The 20,872-nt window shown below is 45.3% G+C and overlaps 2 protein-coding genes across 2 annotated transcripts; one reads left to right on the forward strand and one right to left on the reverse strand.

The window, feature by feature from the left end:
- Positions 1 to 207: 207 nt before the first annotated feature.
- On the forward strand, positions 208 to 5,798 carry Wfdc2 (WAP four-disulfide core domain 2). Its single transcript, XM_052184248.1, has 5 exons — positions 208 to 332; positions 791 to 934; positions 1,545 to 1,691; positions 3,178 to 3,324; positions 5,625 to 5,798. Exons 1-4 carry the CDS (start codon positions 254 to 256, stop codon positions 3,321 to 3,323), a joined length of 516 nt encoding a protein of 171 aa, XP_052040208.1. The 5' UTR covers positions 208 to 253; the 3' UTR covers position 3,324; positions 5,625 to 5,798.
- A 1,314-nt stretch (positions 5,799 to 7,112) lies between these two features.
- Positions 7,113 to 10,220, reverse strand: Spint3 (serine peptidase inhibitor, Kunitz type 3). The gene is made up of 2 exons (XM_052181564.1): positions 10,157 to 10,220; positions 7,113 to 7,303 (listed from the first exon to the last, which is right to left on the reverse strand). The coding sequence occupies exons 1-2, from the start codon at positions 10,218 to 10,220 to the stop codon at positions 7,113 to 7,115; spliced, it is 255 nt and encodes an 84-aa protein (XP_052037524.1).
- Between the last annotated feature and the right edge of the window lie 10,652 nt (positions 10,221 to 20,872).

Genomic DNA, 20,872 nt, shown 5'->3' on the forward strand with positions numbered 1-20,872 from the left:
GGTAGGAAGAGAAGAAGGGTGGACAAGTGTCCGGCTGCAGCTGGCTTGGAAGCTGTCTCGGTTCCTGGTTCCCACCAGAGCCAAGAGCGACACCTGATCGCGGGGGATTGTGAAATGGCCTGAGGTGGCAGGGCGCCCGCGCTGCCCGCCGCTGCAGTGCTTCCTACCCGCCTCCTGCACCCCTCATTCGGCCCCGCCCCTCGGCGCGAGTGGTTAAATCCCCCTCATCCTGGCTGCTGGTCACACCTGCACCATGCCTGCCTGTCGCCTATGTTTGCTGGCCGCAGGCCTCCTACTCGGGCTGCTGCTGTTCACCCCCCTCTCAGCCACAGGTGAGTGCAGCCAAGGGTGCGGTGCCCAGACCTGAGTCTCACAAGTGGGGGTTCTGGGACTAAAGTGGGAGGCCAGTGAAAATTTAAATTTTGCAGCTCTGGGACCTACAGCTAGTGATCCTTGAAGTTTAGGGTCTGGGGTCCAATGTACTGGGAGGCTTAAAGTTGGAGGGGCGGAGGCTCTCTTTGCGATGAAAAGGAGCGGGACGCTCCCTGGATGGCCGAAGCTTCCAAGCAAAGGCTCAAGTCCCCAGAGGACTGGGGGCTCTGAAGCCAAGCATTAGGGAGCTTCTAGTGTCAGAGACCCCCTGGTCTAGAGATGATGTTATGGGGGGCCCCTGGGTCAGAGAATCCGAAATCCTTGGGGTTGAAATTTGGGGGTCTTGGTGTAGGGAAGAGGGTATGGTGGGACTGGGCTCGGTTCTCCCTCACAATTCTCTGCTCCCGCCCACCCCAAGGCACCGGAGCAGAGAAACCCGGCGTGTGCCCCCAGCTCGAACCAATTACAGACTGCACGAAGGAGTGCGCCTGGGACAAGGACTGCGCAGACAATCGCAAGTGCTGTCCGGCCGGCTGCAGCTCTGTCTGCTCCAACCCTAATGGTAGCCCCGGGGTGACCTGGCGGGGACAGGGCGGGGCTGCGAGAGGTTAGAGCGCCCGGTTTTGGGTTTGGTGAAGAAGGGCATCCCAGACCAAGGGACCCCGAGAAGCAGTGGAAACCCGATCCACACGTGCCCCCCGTGTCTGGCCTGGGGTAGATACAAGGGACAAAGGCGTCCGTCGCAGAGGCGCGGCCCAGGGGGAGGAGGTCTCCCCCATTCCTGACTGGACTCGATTCTCTGGTGCATGACGGGCTTCCGGGGCACGCACAGCGAGACTTTGTTCCGGGACCCGGGAGCAGTGGCTTGTAGGCTGGAGAGCAAACCCTGGGTGGCGTCAGGGCTAGGACCGGAGCCTTTAGGGACCTGTTGCCTCTGGGGGGGGGGGGGGGCGTTCCTCCCGCGTGGCCTTCCACAGTTTGGCCTGGCAAGACTGAAGATTTGTTCCTGAGAGAGGAAAAAAATGTTGGCCACATCCTAAGTTTGTGGAAGTGAGCCACCGAAATAAATGTTCTTGCACAAAGTTACAGCGCCATCCTGTGGCTGGCAGAGGTTCCGTTTCTTTCTTTGACAACGGATTTCCCTGTTGTATCTTTATTTCCACCACCTTCAGGACAGACCGAAGGAGAGCCCTCAGGAACCAAGCTCTCTGAGACGGGTACTACTACTGTATCAGCTGGCCTTGCCCACACTACTCTACTGTCGGGAGGTCAAGTCTCCACGAAGCCACCGGCTGTGACCAGAGAAGGAGGCAACCGAGGTATGGACTCTAAGCATTTTATTTCCCAGAGGGAAAAGCTGAGGCTAGGAGGTGGGGGTGGGGGCGAGACGGGAACACAAACCAAAGTTTGTAATTTCTGGTCTTTTGCGGGGCTCCAGCTCCAGCTCCTCATTGTGCCTTTACTATTTTTTCCCAAAGATGCCAGAGAGTCTGGGAGCATTTATACTTAGGGGTCCTAAGGTGCTATGAACAGGAAGGGGGAAGGGGAGGTGAGACTTGCGGTGGAGGGCAGATTTTGGCTGTGGAGGTACTATGGATGGGCCTGGAAGAGCAGGGACCAGGAAAGACGGAGAGGAGCCAATTGGCACATGAAGCTCTCAGGTGGATAAAGGTATTGCTTCCTTGTGTCAGATGGACAGGCCAGATGGTCTCCTGAGCCAGGGAGGAGCCTGGAGGTTTGAATTGTAGCTGTTCCTAAGTGTATGAGCCTGAATAATTTGCTCTTTGACACTCTACCTGCTCTTCTGCAAAGTGGGAGTGCTAGCACCCATCTGTCGGTGTGGGGGCTAAAGGTAATGGCGCTCAAGGTGCAAAGGTACTCAAAAGAGTGGGCGTTCTGCACAAGACAGCTTGCTTCGGTCCTGCATCCTTTCCTGGCTCTTCTCATTTTGTCTCAAGGTGGCCACCAAGAGGACCTGTGCTAGCGAAGCCAGGATGCTGGCAACCTCTCCTCATGGTCCTTTACCTGCCCACCCACTTCACTGTCTGCATCTTTCCTTTCCCCAGGCTTTGGCCTGGTGCTTCTCTTGAATGGAACATGGTGTGGGTTTGGTGTGTGGTGTGAGGGGTGCGTGTGGTATGCAGGGTGTGTGGTGATGGTTTTTATATCTGCATGGGTGATTGTGCATGTATGGAGGGTCATGGCTCTGCATGAGTGTACCTATGGGAGTCATTGTGGAGAATGTGTGTCACCTCTCACACGTGCACTGCCCTAGACGGTTTATAAAGTAGGCATGGAGCCTGGTGGTAAATACATACACCCTGGAGCCAGATCTCCTGTGGTTCAAATCCTGCCTCAGTCCTCCATGGCCTTAGGCAAGACACTTAACTCTCTACTGCCTCAGTTTCCCCATTTCCAATGTAAGGAAATATTAGCAGAACCATGCCTACTTTAGCATGTAAGGAAATATTACCAGGCTCCATGCCTACTTTATAAACCGTCTAGGGCAGTGCACGTGTGAGAGGAGACACATTCTCCACAATGACTCCCATAGGTACCCTGGCAGGTACACTCATGCAGAGCCATGGTCCTCCTTACATACACGATCACATAGACGCAAAAACTGAGGCAGTAGAGAGTTAAGTGTCTTGCCTAAGGCCATGGAGGTCTGAGGCAGGATTTGAACCATGATAAACTCAGACAGGTAGCTCTGCTATTGGCGAACCAGGCCAGTGCTCACCCAGGCTTTGCTGATTGTTTATCTGTAGTCCCCAGCTTCCTTCCCCTTGCTTCCTTGTCTAATAGAAAAGAAGGGCACCTGCCCCAGCGTGGACTTCCCCAAGCTCGGCCTCTGTGAGGACCAGTGCCAGGTGGACAGTGAGTGTCCTGGCAACATGAAATGCTGCCGCAATGGCTGTGGGAAGATGGCCTGCACCACACCCAAATTCTGAGGTAGGTGGGATCAGGAGAGAAAGCTCAGAAACGCCTAGGTATGAGGGTCCTTTCAGTTTGTTGAAATGGAAGAGGCAGGAAAACACCGTGATAACAGATCTGTTTATTCACTTGCACTAACATAACTACTATTCATCTACACTGTGTGGATAATGTACGAGCCAGCGAGGCAGACAGGAGAGGCTGGGTGATAGGTTTTCTTGTCTACAGGCAAGGAAAGAAAGAGACAAGCTGATTTTGCAGCAGGTCTCAGGGAGATACTTGCTGTGGGCAACGTCCCTCGGGGACGGGGACGGGAGGATTCACAGACTCACCAGAGAGTGGACAGATGAGAGGACCCTGCCCGGGAGAGAGCGGTGGCCGGGTCCACCAGTTCATGATGAACAGTGTGGGGTTTGCTGACAAATATCTGAACTCTCTTTTTGTTTAACAGGGACTTCAGTAAGTTAGAATTTGGAAGTGGGTAGCTGTGTCCTAGGGGAGGGGACAATGGCTGGTGGGGTTGAGGAGATGATATGTATCCCTTTGAATGCTTAGTGAGAGACGGGAGGTTGATCATCTTTTACTCCCAAGGCCCGCCTGTGTGGACAGATGTGGTCAAGGTTGCTAACTTTGGCTGCGTTTATTAGTTGTGTCTGGTAATGGGCTAAGTATTTAATCTGAGATAGACAGGATTAAATTCAGCACTTTTAGTGCCTCAGGCACTACAAGAAGAAATTTTGGGTCGCCCTTCCCTTTGTATGTGATTAAAACTAAAATACTATTAAGTCGGAGCTAGAGAGATGACGTGGGTGTTTAGAAACACTTACTGCTCTTGCAGAGAATACATATTTGGTTTCCAGTACCCACCTGGTGGCTGACAACCATCTCTAACTCCAGTTGAGGAGCTCAGACGCTCCCTTCTGGCTTCCAAGGGTACTGCATACATGAGGTACACTTAGATCAGAAAAAAATACATTCACTTAAACACTTAATATAGCATTATGCCACACAGTAAGTGTTAAAAAGGGGCGAAACTGAGACAGATACGGTTTGTGTCACTCATCAGTGTCCACTGCTGTGGGAAACAGATGAGGAAATGTCACCCAGGCTTGAGGGAGGGAGGATGGAGTAGGAGCAGCCAGAGAAAGCCTCCCAAGGGGTGGTCCTGAGTTGGCATAAAAGGATGAGGCAGTGATTGGTGCTTTGGTGAGATTGGGGGTGGGGATGCTGTTGCGGCCGAGGAGCAGGATGAGCATGAACTTGGACAAGCCTTTTGCGGCAAACACAGCTTGATGGACTCCCTTTGTGCACACAGAGATAGCTGAAACCCAAAGAGGGGGAGTGTGCCCAAGGCCTCGTGCTTGTTATTTCAAAGTATGCTTTTCAGTGGGTAGGAGAGAGCGACGGTCTTCCTAGGAGCCTGAACTCTGCTATGATGCCAATGGTCTCTTATCTCCATCAATGCCAGACTGCATGGTGGACATCGCAGACAGGATGAGCACAATTCAGACTTCAGCTCTGACCCTTACCTAGCCTCTTTATCTCCTCACCCACAATTATGCGCTTTTAGGATGGGGATTGTCTTAGTCAGGGTTTCTATTCCTGCACAAACATCATGACCAAGAAGCAAGTTGGGGAGGAAAGGGTTTATTGAGCTTACACTTCCACGTTGCAGTTCATCAGTAAAGGAAGTCAGGACTGAAACTCAAGCAGGTCAGGAAGCAGGAGCTGATGCAGAGGCCATGGAGGGATGTTTCTTACTGGCTTGCTTCCCCTGGCTTGCTCAGCCTGCTCTCTTATAGAACCCAAGACCACCAGCCCAAAGGTGGTACCACCCACAAGGGGCCCTCCCCACTTAATCACTAATTGAGAAAATGCCCCACAGCTGGATCTCATGGAGGCACTTCCCCAACTGAAGCTCCTTCCTCTGTGATAACTCCAGCCTGTGTCAAGTTGACACACAAAACCAGCCAGTACAGGGATAAATAGCATCCCCATCAACTTGATCTAAGGAATGAAGGCATGGTGGGACTGTTTGGTGATAGAAGGAAGATTCTTTGGGAAATAAATGTTTATGGGTCTCCAGAGAGGCCACAACAGTCATCTGGGACCATGGTATATGTAAGTAGGTCCTGGAATAGGTTTGATCTGAAGCACAAGAGGCAAGCCTGGAACTTGTTGGGAAAAGCAGGCAGAGCCCCCCAAGAAGGTAGTGCTTTGCTGTGTGTGCAAGTGTGACAGGCCAGGTGGGAGCTGGCGACCCTTGGGTCTAGTGTGACAGATGTTATTGATGACGGTGCAATGGTCTCTCCCTCCAGCTTCAGCCACCTGAGGAATGGAGAGAGGTTGCTTCTGCTGGACTGTGCATCTGGTGTCGTTGTCGTTCCAGTGGCCTCCTTTCTCTCTGGTTTTGCATTTCTTCCTGGTCCCACAAAAGCATCTCCTTTTTCCAACCAATAAAGTGATCACTTTTAGCAATGGAGAAGCTATAACACCTGCTCTCCTCACTTTCTTCTGTTTCTCGACTCGGGTTAGATGGGTGGGATAGGATGAGACAACTGAACCATCAAGGTACAAAATCCAGGGAGAGATTAGCTCTGAAGTCCTGAACGATAATTCAGGTGCACTTCTGCTGTGTTTGCATTGCTCCAGGGGATCCTCACACCAGGCCTGTGAGGCGGGTTATTCTCCAAGGGTCATGGGGGCAACATGGTCTCAGCAAGCTGTAGGAATGCTTCTGAAATCACTCAGACCCATCATTCCGTGTGTTGCACATCTGTGTGCCAGCCATAGTGCTGAGAGACACACTCAAGAGGCTTCCTGGCTACTCAGAGCCCTCAGAGTAATTCATAGTAATCCAGGGGTCTGGTGAGAAGACTGTCAGCTAAGTGTCCACTGTACAAGCAAGAGGACCTGAGTTCGATCCCTAGCACGTATGTATATAACAACTAAGTGAGGCAGAATGCCTCGGGGTAGGGCTGGAGACAGGCTAATTCCCAGATCTTCTTGGCCAGCAAAAATGCCAGGTTCAGAAAGAGACAACTTGCAGGAAATGGTTCTCTTTTTCCATTATGTCAGTGTTCAGGGATCAGGGTCAGGAGGTCAGGCTTGGTGGAAGCACCCTTACCCACTGAGTCATATCGCTGGCCCCACCCTGTGATTTAAAAAGAAGTCCCTGCCTATCTTTGTACCTATGCATCCTTGAAATAACAGTGGACCAGCTCCATGCTGTTCTCCTCTCCCCTTAGAGGGTAATAATTGCTGCTTGAGGCAAACCAGAGGACCCTGGAACGAAGGCTCTTCAGTTCTCTTCCCAGGTGACAGAAAGACACGGCTTGACTTTAGTAATAGGTAAAACCTCCCTATTTTAAAAATTAAGAGTGGAGCTCTTAAAATCTTCAGTTTCCCTCCCCCCCCCCATGCCCTCTCCCCCTTTCTTCCTGTTTCTGTTGAGCGTGGGGCCTGGCACAAACATCCCTCACATCAAGGGTCCTTTTTTTTAGTTCAGCATAGGCCCTTTGACTTCCAGCTCACTCCCTCACTTTGAAGTATTCTTCTTCGGGCGGGTGAAATGTGAAATTCATACTAAGACGTGAGCAGCACTTCCAAATTTTCCCAATGTACTCGAATATGTAAGGAAGGATTTTTAAACAGGATGACAACATCTGTACAGTCTCAGAGATAGACATAATCTTAGGGAAACGTATTTAGAGAAATGCACTTTTTTTTTATTCACGAACAAAACTCTTCAGGGAGTGGGGCGGCTAGGGAGCCTGACTCCGGGGAGGGCAGGTTGGCTCGACAAGTCAGGTGTTCATGCAGACTGCCTGGCATTGATATCTGCTCAGGAAGTTGTTGTCGTTGCCTCTGCAGCCTTTATAGTGGAACCACTCACACCTGTTGGTTTTGGAGTCATAGTACCATCTCATGAACATGCCTTGGCATTCGCCCTTTTTCTTAGGAAGTGTGCACTCAGGTGGTAAGAACCTCTGGGCCTCTTGAAAAGGAAAAGTGTGTAAGGAGACCAGATCCATCCCCATCCCCTCAGCTGCTCTCTCCTCTACTGGAAGTTTCCATGGCCACAAGGAGCAAGGCTGAGGTCACCCAACAACAGCCACCCCTTCCCACCCAGCCTTATCCATCTCCGCAGAAGCCAAGGTCTGTGCTTCTGGAAGCAGTGAAACTCCCTTGCCTAGGATTCAGATTCAGGTGTCTTCACATACAGTTCTGCCACTCACTACTGTATGAGACTGGAGACATCACTTCTGGAAGTCCCCAGTTTGCTGTCTGTGACACAAGGAACAGAGCACTGTATCTCCTTTGTGCCCTCCAATGTGATTTTTCCATAGTAGGCTTCTGCCCCTATCTCACAGTCTGTTCCAGAATGGACAGACTGAAGAGAAAGGGTTAGCCTGGGATCTGAGAACAGGGTTTCAAGTCTGACTCAGTCATTTACTAGCTGTCTAACTTTGAACAAAGGACCCATCCCTTCCGTTTTCTTCACTGTAAAATGGAATCTAATGTTCACACTTTTGGGCTAATTGAGAGTTTAAAAATAACTAATAAAGGCTGGGTGTGCTGGAATACACTTTTAATCTCAGCATTCAGGAGACGCAGAGTTGGTTGTGGGTTGTGGGCCAGCCTAGTCTATATACAGAGTGCCAGGCCAGGCAGAGCTATACAGTGAGACCCCTCTCAACAAAACACCACCACCACTGCAACAAACAGGGAACACCCCCTCCAAAAAAAAAAAAAACCCCTATAAAAAACACCAGTAAATTCAACAACTCAAAAGTCAGTGGGTAACTAAGTAGCCTTTTCTTTTCAAGCAGAAGACCCAGCAACACAAACCCTGCCTACTAACCTGCAGTCCTCGCCCCCAACAAAGGATAGTCTCTGTGTTCTCAGCAAACACAGAACAAGGAATTTGTCACTATGTGTTTTTATCTTCGAAATTGCTATTTTATCTGTGTATGCACAAGTATGTGTGTGTGCATGCATGTGCATGCATTGGGCACACACATATGGTGGGAAGACCAAAGGAAAAGCTTAGGTGTTTTTCATTCAGGTCTTTTTCTTCCTTCCTTCCTTCCTTCCTTCCTTCCTTCCTTCCTTCCTTCCTTCCTTCCTTCCTTCCTTCCTTCTCTTTCTTTCTTTCTTTCTTTCTTTCTTTCTTTCTTTCTTTCTTTCTTTCTTTCTTTCTTTCTTTCTTTCTTTCTTTCGTCAAAGTCACTCCCTATCCTGGGACTCACCAAACAGCCTAGGCTGCCTGGGCAGTGAATCCCCTGTCTCTGCCTCTCCAGCTCTGGGATCACAAGTGTGGCATCACGGCTCTCTCTCTCTCTCTCTGTCTGTCTCTCTTTCTTCTCTTCTCTTTTCTTTCCCTTTCCTTTTTTCTTTAAATTTCTTTCCTTCTTTTCTTTTCTTTCTTTCTTTTTGTTTTGGTTTTTGTTTTTTGATGTAGGTCCTGGAGATCAAATCTTTATGTTTTCAAGGAAAGCACGACACAGAATGATTTATCTCCTTAATCCCTGCAATTACTCTTCACAGTAACTTTGGGGCAAGTGGAAGATGCCAAGTGCCTCTCACATACCGAGCAAGTGCTCTGCAGCTGCGCCACACCCCGGGGTCTCTTCCCTGCAGTTGTCATGACCTATAATGCTATGTAAAGAAAGTGCAGTCAGGGAGATGAATGCCTAATGCCAGGAGGTGAGTGAGTGCCAACAGGTAAAGCCAGCACAGCCCACAGCCAAGGTCTGCAAACTCTAATCCTTTATTGAACACATCTTTGGTGGAATTTTGGCAGCAGCCTAGTTAGGTTCTCTCCTGTCTACATCCTGTAAGGCTAGGGCTAATACAAAAGACAACAGAAAAGAGCTAAAGAGCATATCTGGTCAAGATGGAAACAGATGTGGCGGGGAGGTGGGGTGTGGTGGGGTGGGGAGGGGGAACATGTCTCCCATGTTCCTAAGACACCCTGGTCACAGTAGCATCCTCTTTAACCCCAGGAGACTCAAGAGGTGGAGTCCCACCTGCTTTTAAAGTTCTCAGTCTTGGTTTTCCTCTTCATTGATTCTGATTCTATTAAAGCCAAGAGGAAATCACTTAATCATTTACTTTTCTATCTAACAGCGTGTGTGTTCTAAATGTGACTGAAGTCTTTCACGTGGAGCCATCGAGAGCTGTTACACTAACGCATTTGTGCACATCAGATTTGATCAAGAAAGCAGGCACAAGCAGTACTCTTATTTTTTAGAGGAAGAAACTGACATTGAGAGAGAGAGAGAAAGAGAGAGAGAGAGAGAGAGAGAGAGAGAGAGCAGAGAGCAAACCAACACACCTGGGGCTTCTAAGTAGTGGGGCCACCATCTGAACCCTGATGCTACTACTGACTTGGAGCTTGTGCATGCTAATAAGTGCTCTCCCACTCATCTTCCAACAGCCACCTTCTAAGCTGCAGCAGAGCCAGCCTAGGAAGGAGTCCGGCCCTGCAAGGAGGTCCGACTGAGCTAATTCTCTCCATATCAAATGGGAGCTTGCATCTCTCCCTCCTAGCCTAACTTTGACCATCACAAATCCAAACTTTAACACCTGTTTCCCCGAGAGGCCGTTTCTTTTTCCTATGACTCCCTAACTGTCCGCTATGCATGGATGCTATATGCCTTTTGTCCCCTACTAGAATTTAAACTCTGTAAAAGCGGTGTCTTTGGCTGCTGGCTGTAACTCAGGTCCTAGAAGGTCCCCGGCACATGGCAGAAACCTGACCGTGTCTGTTGATACTCCACCCTGCTAGATCAGAATCAGACCCTGACTGCGGGGCTCTACACTGAGACCTCCATTCCATACCCACCTTTTGTTTCTTCTGAGCAAAAGATGAGGATCAGGAAAAGTGAGAAGGAGACCTGCAGCTGCATGGTGCCTGCTAGCAATAGCCCAGCCTGGGGCTGTCTTATTTAGAGAGAAAAGAGACAAAGAGGAGGGGCTGGCCCTAAATCATGCTCACTCACCCCTAACTGCTGCTGCACACCAGGCTGGCTGCTTCTGGAACAGTTCAATTTTTTTTTCCTCCTCCTGGACATATCTGATCTGGCCTCTAAAGCTAACACATCACTGTTTCAGTATACAAGGCCCCGCCACAACAGAAACGGAACAGCAGTTACTAATGGCTGTGCGCCTCTGTGTTTCCAATCGCCACACAAAAATATACTTCACACACTGTTTATCTATGAAGTTTACACAGGAACCCTGGAATATTGGGATATGTTGTGAGAGTGTCAATAAGGGGTCCACACCTTCGAAATTTGGTCCCCAAGGTGGCACTGTAGAGGGATGGTCAAATCTTCAACAGGTGGAACTTAGTGCAAGGTACTCTGGAGGTGCTGTTCTTCAAAGAGACTGATGTCCTCATGAGACCCCAGTTATTCGCCCTGAGAGTGAATTGGTATAAAAAGAGGAAGCCATGGGGCTGAGGGGTTGGCTCAGCAGTTAAGAGCATAGACTGTTTTGGTTTTAGTTGTTGTTTAAGTTTTTATTTTTGTGTGAATGAGTGTTTTCTCTGCATGTACATCTGTACCCCATGCCTGCCTGGTACCCGTGGAACCCAGAGGCAGGTACTGGATCCCCTAGGACCGGAGTTACAGATGGTTACAGACTGCCACACGGGTGCCAATGTGAGGATTCTGCCAATTTCTGAGTATATCTATCCCAATTATACACTCTGGAACTGGGGAAATGACCACAGGATATATTCAGCGACATACTGGACCTACTGTGACATCAGTCAGATATCAGTCAAAGCTCCATTAGTCACCTGTCCTCCATAAGCCCCTACTCTAACTAGAGGGCTAACAATGTTTCTTGGGATCTCCAGGGATCAGTGTCAATTCAGAACCAGTATCCAATAGACCCTGGAAAGTCTGATTATTTCCTTTCCCCCGGTGTACAGTTACCCTTGTAAAAGGCCGTAGGTCCCTCTGGGGAAGAATTGGAGAAAGGCTAACAGCAAACTTTTAGGTGTCTTATCAAGATCCTTCCTCAGGAGATCCTGGCCACCCCTTCATTCAAGGGGTTCTGGATCTGCAAACTGGCTCAAGTCTGGAAATTGATACCTTGGCCAAGATTGATTTTTGCCACGATCCAATGTAGCCTTTCTTTTAATTGTTTAGAATTTTTCTGCTTATACAGATCAAACAGATATACAGTAGGCTTCCTATCTATTTCATACCTAGAAACAACATGATTAATTAGCCAGTATCAAAGGTCCAAATGAATCATGCCATTATAAATTTCACCTCTCTTGCTGACCATTACAGGGTATGTCATTATAAACATTGTTTTGTCTATGCTGTCCATTATAATAACTATGATCACCTTGTCTCTGGTGATTCAATGCTGCCACCTTGCCCTTGTTACCTTGGGGCCCAATTAAACCCATTGAACTTAATTCATCTAATTGAGCAGCAGCATCTCCAACCTTAAGGTCTGGCACAAGGAAAAGGTCAAGAACAAAACTCTTCAAATGTGCTGGTGTCCTTCTCACCAGTTTGCATCTTATAGGACTGGTGAAGGGCATATCTTCTGGGCCTTCCCTTTGTGGAGGATTAGGTTTTATACAACATATTGATTCTAGCATTGCAATTTCCCTAAGTCTTAAACACTAAGTCAACACTAAGCCAAGGGATATCAGGCATCTCCAACTCCTTTTCAGTAGGCCATCTTTCGATAAACACGTCAGCCAACCATTCAAACAAACTTCTGACACCTTTTTTAACTGTGAGCTTCCATATTAAACCTAGAATCTCCACTCCGAGGGCCCATGTCAATAAACTCAGCCTGCTCTAGTTTTATGCTCCTTCCACCATTATCCCACACCATAAAATCCATTCCCACACATATTCCCCCAGATTTCTGCTTGAATGAATTAGCAAACTCATTAAGCTCCTTAGTAGTGTAGCAAATTTCCTCATGGACTGCACTTTCTACCTCCCCTCTAAGGGGCTGTTTTGCCTTGAATCTGGTTATAGGTCCTGAAGAAACTATTAGTGGGCCCTGAGAAACATCAGTAATATATTACCTGGCATTTTCTTCAACGAAAGTCACTGCTGGTTTTTCAGACTCTGAGGGATTAATTTCCTTATGTGGAGAAGACATTATTTCAAGGGGTGGAGCTGAGAGTACTGCTTCCTCAGGTGGGGAAAACCCTTGAGAATCTGAAGATTCAAAATTCTCAGCTTCAACAGGGTCCTCTCTCACATCCCTATCCCAAGTTATAGGATCCTATTCTTTGCCAATTCATGCCCTTACTTTAACTGCTGACACCCTCTGAGGCTGAGACTTGAATTTTCGCTGTAATTCAACCAACCTTATAATGAGGGGTTCAGTTTGGTTTTCTGCAACTTGTGCTCTATGGCTGTTGGAGAGAAGATTCTCTTCAAGGACACACTTAGCAATGTTTAGATTGTTTTCTTGCATCTGAAGTCGTTTGATTTTGCCAGGAGCCATTCTCACTTAGATCTCCAAACCTCCTCCTGTCAGCCATCTCACATGCTCAAGCCTGCCTTTAGAAGGAAAAATATTAGCTTTCGGGTTTGCAAATATCAAGTTGGTCAGCACATATAGAGCTCATGTTGTTTAGAACAAACAGAATTCACCTGCAGTTAGGTTACTATAACAATCTCTTTCTACTTCACCTCCTCATGATCATTTTAGTTTGCCAGCTTCCTTGAAGCCCAAGCCAGCTTTGTCATGAGATTCTGAGAGAAAATTCTGAGAGACTACTTCCTAGAGACAATGTTTAGAGACAGTGCTTGCCACCTAAGAGACTGTTTTCCAGAGACAATGTTTGCCCCCTCATACCCCTTCCCTACATCTGGCTTGCTTTCCTTTATATTGCAGTGTGTAAAACAATAAAGTTTGACAGCTTGATCAGAATACTGTCTTGCTGTCCATCTCTCTCGTCTCTTGTCTCTCATCTTCTCCTAGGTGGTTCGGGGACCTGTTGATTGTCCTGCGGATGGGGACACTCTGGCGCCCAACAGTGAGGCCCCTGTGGAGTCATCAAGGAGAGGAAGGCTGTAGGACAGGAAGGAAGGGCCCTTCAAGTGCAGCTCCTGGAGCGAATAGGTTGAGGCATGGTTGACCCACTGGTGCCCCACCAGGGAATAATCTCCATGGCGACCATCTTGGAGGGTGAGACATGGGACAAGCATTTACTCAGCCTGTTTTAGGGCTTAAGGAATCTCTCAAGACACAAGGGGCTAGGGTGAAGAAGAAAGTTGGACATATTTGTCCCTGGTTCCCAGAGGAAGGAACGATAGATAAGAAAACATGGACTAGAGTAGGTGATTGTTTTAGAGATTACTATGCAACTTTTGGTCTGGAAAAAATTCCGGTTACTGCCTTTAACTACTGGTCTTTGATTAATGATATTATTCAGAATTCCTCCCCCTTCCAGGATCTGGTTTCTGAGGGAGAGCGTTCCCTGAAAAAGCACTCATCCGGACTCTGTCTCTGTGCTCTTTAACCCCTCCTGTCTCTGTTGTGATCGAAATGGAGGAGGGACATTTAAAATGGTCTCTGTCTACATCTGCTCTTTCCCCTAATTTCTCAAAAAGATCATGTAGCTGGAATTAACCCAGCTGTATCCCTCCATCTTATGGGCCTTTTGATGAGATTTTTACTCCCCCCCCCCCCCCGCCCCAGCTTCTGCTGCCCACAGGAGAGCCACTGAAGAAATTTCTTCTCTTCACCAAATGGTAGAAAGCCGCAGGGAGCAAGTAGCCCTCTTAAAGGCGCCATGAGATTTAGAGAGACAGATGGCCACTCTAACTTCAAGTTTTAATTCAAAGCTACAGACAAAACCCAGACAAAAACCCAGAAAAAGCCAGAGCCAAAAATACCTGCAGAAAAGCCTAGTCCTGGATTTCCCACTCTCTTTACTCAGCAGGGAGGGGGGGGGGTACTGTTCCCAGTGCAGCTCCTGACCCGGAGGAGGAGAGTCTGGGTGAGAATGAAGGAGAGGAGGAGGGAGAAATAGGACATCAATCTACAGGTACTCCACCTGCAGTCCCCAGATACTCCGACCCTGGATGAGGGCAGAGACGTCATAAATCAAATTATTCCTTTCAGCCCCTTGACTTTAAAATTCTAGAAAAATTAAAGTTCACAATCACCACCTATGGGTGGACTGCTACTTTCACTTTGGGACTCTTAGAGTCTTCCACTGAGGGCTGGCTCATACCTAAGGAATTTATCCAGCTTGCCCCAGCTACGCTCTCTGGTGAGAATTTGTTCTTTGGAAGTCAGATGCAGCTGAAGTGGCCAGAGAAATCGAAAGTAAAATCCACTCACGAGCTGTTTAAGTCCTGGACTGCAAAGAAACTCTTGGGCTCTCCTCCCCTCCCTGCTCTCTCCACACTGTCATGGCCAGCCTCTACTTCTCTAAACTCTCTCTCTGCCTTTCTCTTCCTCCACTACCCCATTAACTCTCATCCTCCATCCTGAATAAACTCTATTCTATACCATGTCTGTGTGTGTCCGCCTAGGCACCTCCTTCCCCTACACCGCCATATACCACATTCTCTAAACCTCTTTCTCATTTTTTTTTTTTTTTGGATTTGTTTTTTTTGAGACAGGGTTTCTCTGTGTAGCCCTGGCTGTCCTGGAACTCACTCTGTAGACCAGGCTGGCCTCGAACTCAGAAATCCACCTGCCTCTGCCTCCCAGAGGGCTGGGATTAAAGGTGTGCACCACCACTGCTCGGCCCTCTTTCTCTTTGTATGAACCCAACAGAGGTTAAAAAAGCAAGGTGCTGGGGAACAACTATCAGTAGCTGCCACTGTGCCTCCTCTTCCTTTTCTGGCAGAATTTCCAGAAGAAGTAGGAGAGAAAGAGGTAAATCTTAAACAAGAAAAAAAGAAAAGAAAAACTCTCCTGGGGAGGAGAGGAAAGTGGGAAACGTCCTGATGTCCTGCTTCCTCTCTGGATCCTACTGGAGATATCTTTAGTTCTAGTTAGGATATTTGTATCTCTTTGGGACATCAAGTTCTCTCTATATATTGTCTGTCTATTGGTGCACCAATCTATCTATATGTCTGTCAATTTATGTTCGTCTTTGTTGTTTGAGTGATTGTTGTTTGATGTTTTATGTTAAAAGGAAAAAAATTATTTAAAAAAAAAACATTATCTGCTGGCAGTCCTGTCAGTCACAGTTTACACAGCAGAAGCTGATTTAAGGTGCTTTGCATTCTCAACTAGGAGTCAAACACAGCTGGAGAAAAAGCTGCTTCTTAAAGCAGTTCTGGGACAAGTGGACTAATGGATATTTCTCTGAGAAAAATTTCTACCATTGTGATGATTGGATTCAAGGTGCTTTATTCCCTTGAAATCACAGCTGGAAAAAAATTGTTTGGTTTAAATTTATGATAATCATGTAATTGCTTCATTTTTATTTCTAATTGGTCTTAAAGTATAAATGTTTTACATGTCTTGACTATAGAGTATTGGCTCATAAGTTATTGGATATAATTTAAAAGGTATAATGATAGTAACAAAAGTTAGTTTAAAACTGATAACTCAGGGTTAGAGATATCTTAAGCAGCACATGGCATGACACAACCCAAGAAAAACAGACCTCTAAGATATTTCTATATTGGCATAATGTTATATGTGGTTCTTATTCTAGAAATTAGACTTATAAGAAATAAGATTTAAAATAATGTCTCTTCAATAAATTACACTGTCATACATTCAAACATATAAGCTGATAGACAAACTTTGCAGTGTGAAAGTAATGTGTTTGCCATTAATTTTAAGGAGAAAAAATTGTTTAATTGCTTTCAAAAATTGTAGTTATGATTTAATATTACAGGTTCCTTTTGTTATTTGACCTTCATACAATGGGGTCTGATTACAGGCTACTCCTTGCAGGACCGGTGGGTATAGGTCTGGTCTTATCTTGCAGGCCTCACCTAGAGAGTTTCTGGCCAAAAGAACATTTTTAACAGATTCAGACAGATGTGGTTCAAAATACAGTTCAAATGTAGATCTGTGAAAGATTAATAAAGCTATGTAGAAATTTGAAGGCATTAAAATTTGGCCTGCCTACTCCATACAAAATCATTATAGAGTTAAAGGGTTGTTTTTTGCTTTGTGGATCCTGATAATTTTAAGAGGATAAGCTAACTTTAAAAAACCAATAAAATAATTTCATTAGAAAGTTTTTCCTCAAGAAATGGCTAATAGCCTTACTTTATGTAAAAAAAAAATGGTTTGTCTCTGCTTCAATACAAGAAGCTAAGATCATCTATATTATAGAATTTTATTACAGGCCTTTGCTCTTAACAATGGGCTTTTACATTTTTTAAGTAAATGATTTTCAAAAGGTGTTAAGATAAATTATTTGGCTAAGACATTGCTTTAATCTTGCCACAAGAGGATTTAAGCCTCTGATGTTTTCATGATAGATACAAAATAAATAGTGAGAGATGTAAGTTGGAGAAAGCTACTGTAAACATTTGTCAACAGTTTATGTGTTCACTGCCATTCCTTGACAAAGAGAACATTAATGTAAAATCTCTCCAAATAAAGTTTTAACATCCTCCAATAAAGATTTGATGTGATAATAAAACGTTGCAAGATTAAATCACAAAAATATTTTTAATGTTTTTGATGAAATGTTTGTTCCTTATTTCAAACAGCAATTAAATTGATTATTGTTAATAGTTAATCTATTACATGGCAAGCCTTTTTTTTGACAAAATTAATAATTATTATCCAAAAGATAAATTGTTAAAAATTGCTTCCATACATGCTTTTATATTTGTATACATGCGTCCTATAAAAAAGTATATATACATCTACTGTGGGAGTAAAGCTCATATAATTTGATCTTATGTTTATTCTTTTGAGTTTCCCCTTGCTTCAGCACAGATAATTAAATTGGGTGCTGTGGCTGTTATTTTTAAAAATGTTAAAAATCAAACTTTTAATATATATATATAATACATATATATGTGTATAATATATTATACATACACATATATACATAATACATATATGTGTATAATATATTATACATATATGTGTGTATATATATATATATATATATATATATATATATATGCTTGAAATTGTTTCTTTTTTTTTTTTTTTTTTCCGAGACAGGGTTTCTCTGTGTAGCCCTGGCTGTCCTGGAACTCACTCTGTAGAACAGGCTGGCCTCCAACTCAGAAATCTGCCTGCCTCTGCCTACCAAGTGCTGGGATTAAAGGCGTGCACCACCACCACCCAGCTCCATTTTTTTTTTTTAAATTCTGCTAATTCTTAAATTTTTTAATTACTTATACAAATGCAATTCAAGTTAAGAAATTAAAAATATATATACATATGACTATTGACAGCTTTTCAAGCTTTCTAGTTATGACTGTTTTACAGAAGTGACAACTAAAAATAAAATTAGTCATTATATATATTATTTTTCTATTGGATGTTCCAAATCAGATTAAGACAAATATTATAACTGACTATTACAGTCAGTCATTTGAGATATTTTATTAACAATTTAATATTAGTCATATTACTGAGATTCCTTATAATCCTCAAGGACAAGATATTGTGGAACAGACCCATAGAACTTTACAACAATATTTTTATAAATAAAAGATGGGAGAATCATATCTCTGTATACCACAAACATTTTTTAAAAATTTAATGCCAGGGAACTTTCTGATTGTGGAGAAGAGGGCATGTTTGTGTTTTTTTTCTGCAGGATGCTGAAGGAACATGCTAGCTGCCAGAGTATGCTAATGCTAAGACAAAGAATGATGTTGATTATAATCATTAAAAACGGCCACAGTCCTCAACACCTTTGGGTGCCTCCTACTAATGCTGACACCACAGACATCTACGGACTCAACATCCTTCTTTGCATGGCAATTTTATTTAGCTAAAAATTAGACAAACTATAAACAGATTAAAGGGGAGATATTGGCTACTGCTGATTGCCCCCCCTTCAGGGTGTCAAAAGGCCATATATTTATTTAAAATTTTACACGTTTCAAGCATAGACCAGATAGAATGTGGCCTGCCATATGTTTTCTTTAAGACATCCACAAGATTTATTTTGGTTGTTTGGGACCCTTGGGGATAGCTGCTAGACTTCTCCTCGTGGGATTACATTCAAGTAAAACACAATTTTACACCCCCAGCTAGTTTTCTAACAGATTAGAGTCCTGAAAGGCCTCTAATCCCTCTACAAAGGGGTGGTGCACACCTTTTCAAATAAAGTTTACCACCTATGCAAAATCTCCCAATCTATATTGACAAAAAGGTTATGAATGGGGTCTTCGCCTCTATGAACTTGGCTTAGATATAGGTATTATTTTCTCTATTAAGCTCCTTAAAGAACCTTTATATCATGCCCAGCCGGTCTCAATGGGGCCTAATCTTATGTTGGTACCTTGTCCTATTCCTCCTAAAGAAACTGACCAGGGCACCACCCATACTCCCTCTCTTAAAGTCACCTTCCTGCCTTCTGTATTTGCCCTCTGGCCATCAGCCAGGCCACTAGACACTATTCTGCTTGTACCACCTCCACAACCATCTTCCACTAAAAATCTTGTCCTTTCTTTAGTTAATCAGACCTTTCTTATCTGAATGAAACTTCCCCTGAACTTGTTGAAGATTGCTGGCTATGCTACCATTCCCAACCACCTTTTTATGAAGGAATTCCTGTTCTTGGTGATCCCCTCCATGTCGATGATCCACGGCACTGCCACTGGCAGAAGGGTGCTTGGCCAGGTCTTTCATTAACCCAAATATCTGGCCTGGGACTTTGTATGATCTCTCGTGGAACAAAATGTCCCCTCAGTTTATGCTCATTTGTGTAATGAAACCTTTTCTCTCCCTCTTGGCAATTTTTTTATTACCCCCCCCCCCATGGAACCTGGTGGGCGTGCCTTGATGGCCTCACACCTTGCCTCTCTGCCTCAATTTTTCAAAATGGAAAGGATGGCGAGAGCCCTGAGTTTTATTAAGATGGTTCCTCGTTTAGTTTATTATCATTCTGAGGAGTTTTTTCACCTTCACTAGTGGATCTATTCACATCCACTAGTGGCTCCACCTCTCTGAGCCGCTCCTGCAGAGAACCTATCTCTGCTGTTACTATCTCTGTCCTACTTGGCCTTGGAGCTGTGGGAGTGAGGACAGGTATTTCTTCCCTTGTTCTTTCTAACTCTAGGTACACAGAGCTAAGTGCCACTATCAATCAAAATGTCCAACGCCTTCAGCAGGGGATAATTGATCTCTACGACTCTGTTGATTCCCTAGATGAGGTTGTCCTCCAAAATAGGCGAAGACTTGATCTCCTGTTCCTTCAACAGGGTGGGCTTTGTGCAGCTTTAAAAGAAGAATGCTGTTTCTATACTAGTAAAACAGAAGTTGCCAAAGATAGCATGAAAAAAGTCAGAGAAGGACTAGAAAAACGAAAGAGAGAAAGAGAACAGGCAGAAAGTTGGTATGAAAATTGGTTTTCCACCTCTCCATGGCTCACTACCCTTTTACCCACTATCCTGGGACCCTTTGTAGGTCTATTATTATGTTCTTGTGGACCATGGACTTTTAAATGCCTCACTACCCTGATTAGACAACAGGTAGATGACTTGGCAGCCAAGCCCATTCAGATACATTACCATCGTTTGGCTATGGAGGATCGAGAGATGGCTACCTAGCACACACACACACACACACACACACCAGGGAAGTTACAAAACAGCCCAAACAGCAAAATCATGTGCCCAGGCAAAGAGAGCATTCCTGTCACAGCCATTCCAGCGGGGACTCCAGAAGGAGCCCAGAAGCTCAAGGCACCAATAACAATAACATTGCTGAGTAGGTGCTGATGACAGGCACTTTCCCAGGGCCACTACCCCCTAAGACAGGAGCCTCTGGAGGCTGGCAGAGACATCCAGAGACGGGAACGGGATGATGGATGAGGGCTGGGTCGATTCCTAAGACAGGGGCTGCTCCATTCCTTTGGTGCCTCTTCTGCTTTTCATCAATGGCTGTCTGACCTCTGCTCTTCCTAATACAGAGAAGGGAGAGATGCTAGGAGCCATTCCAACTTAGATCTCAAAACCTCCTCCTTTCAGCCATCTTACATGCTCAAGCCTGCCTTTAGAAGGAAAAATATTAGCTTTCGGGTTTGCAAATATCAATTTGGTCAGCACAAACAGAGCTCACCTGCAGTTAGGTTACTATAACAATCTTTTTCCACTTCACCTCCTCGTGATCATTTTAGTTTGCCAGCTTCCTTGAAGCCCAAGCCAGCTTTGTCATGAGATTCTGAGAGAAAATTCTGAGAGACTACTTCCTAGAGACAATGTTTAGAGACAATGTTGCCCCCTGAGAGACTGTTCCTCAGAGACAATGTTTACCCCTTCATACTCCCTCCCTACATCCTGCTTGCTTTCCTTTATATTACGGTATGTAAAACAATAGTTTGACAGCTTGATCAGAATATTGTCTTGCTGTCCATCTCTTACATCTCTTGTCTCTCGTCCTCTCCTAG

Source organism: Apodemus sylvaticus, chromosome 5, assembly GCF_947179515.1.
Source record: "Apodemus sylvaticus chromosome 5, mApoSyl1.1, whole genome shotgun sequence".
Taxonomy (NCBI): domain Eukaryota; kingdom Metazoa; phylum Chordata; class Mammalia; order Rodentia; family Muridae; genus Apodemus; species Apodemus sylvaticus.

Excerpts from the sequence above, each read along its gene's own strand:
- Wfdc2 (XM_052184248.1), top strand. The coding sequence starts at position 254 with ATGCCTGCCTGTCGCCTATGTTTGCTGGCCGCAGGCCTCCTACTCGGG. Across the intron at positions 333-790 it reads CACCCCCCTCTCAGCCACAG|GCACCGGAGCAGAGAAACCC; the intron begins GTGAGTGCAGCC and ends GCCCACCCCAAG. Across the intron at positions 935-1,544 it reads TGTCTGCTCCAACCCTAATG|GACAGACCGAAGGAGAGCCC; the intron begins GTAGCCCCGGGG and ends CACCACCTTCAG.
- Spint3 (XM_052181564.1), bottom strand. The coding sequence starts at position 10,220 with ATGCAGCTGCAGGTCTCCTTCTCACTTTTCCTGATCCTCATCTTTTGC. Across the intron at positions 7,304-10,156 it reads TTGCTCAGAAGAAACAAAAG|AGGCCCAGAGGTTCTTACCA; the intron begins GTGGGTATGGAA and ends TTCCTTTTCAAG.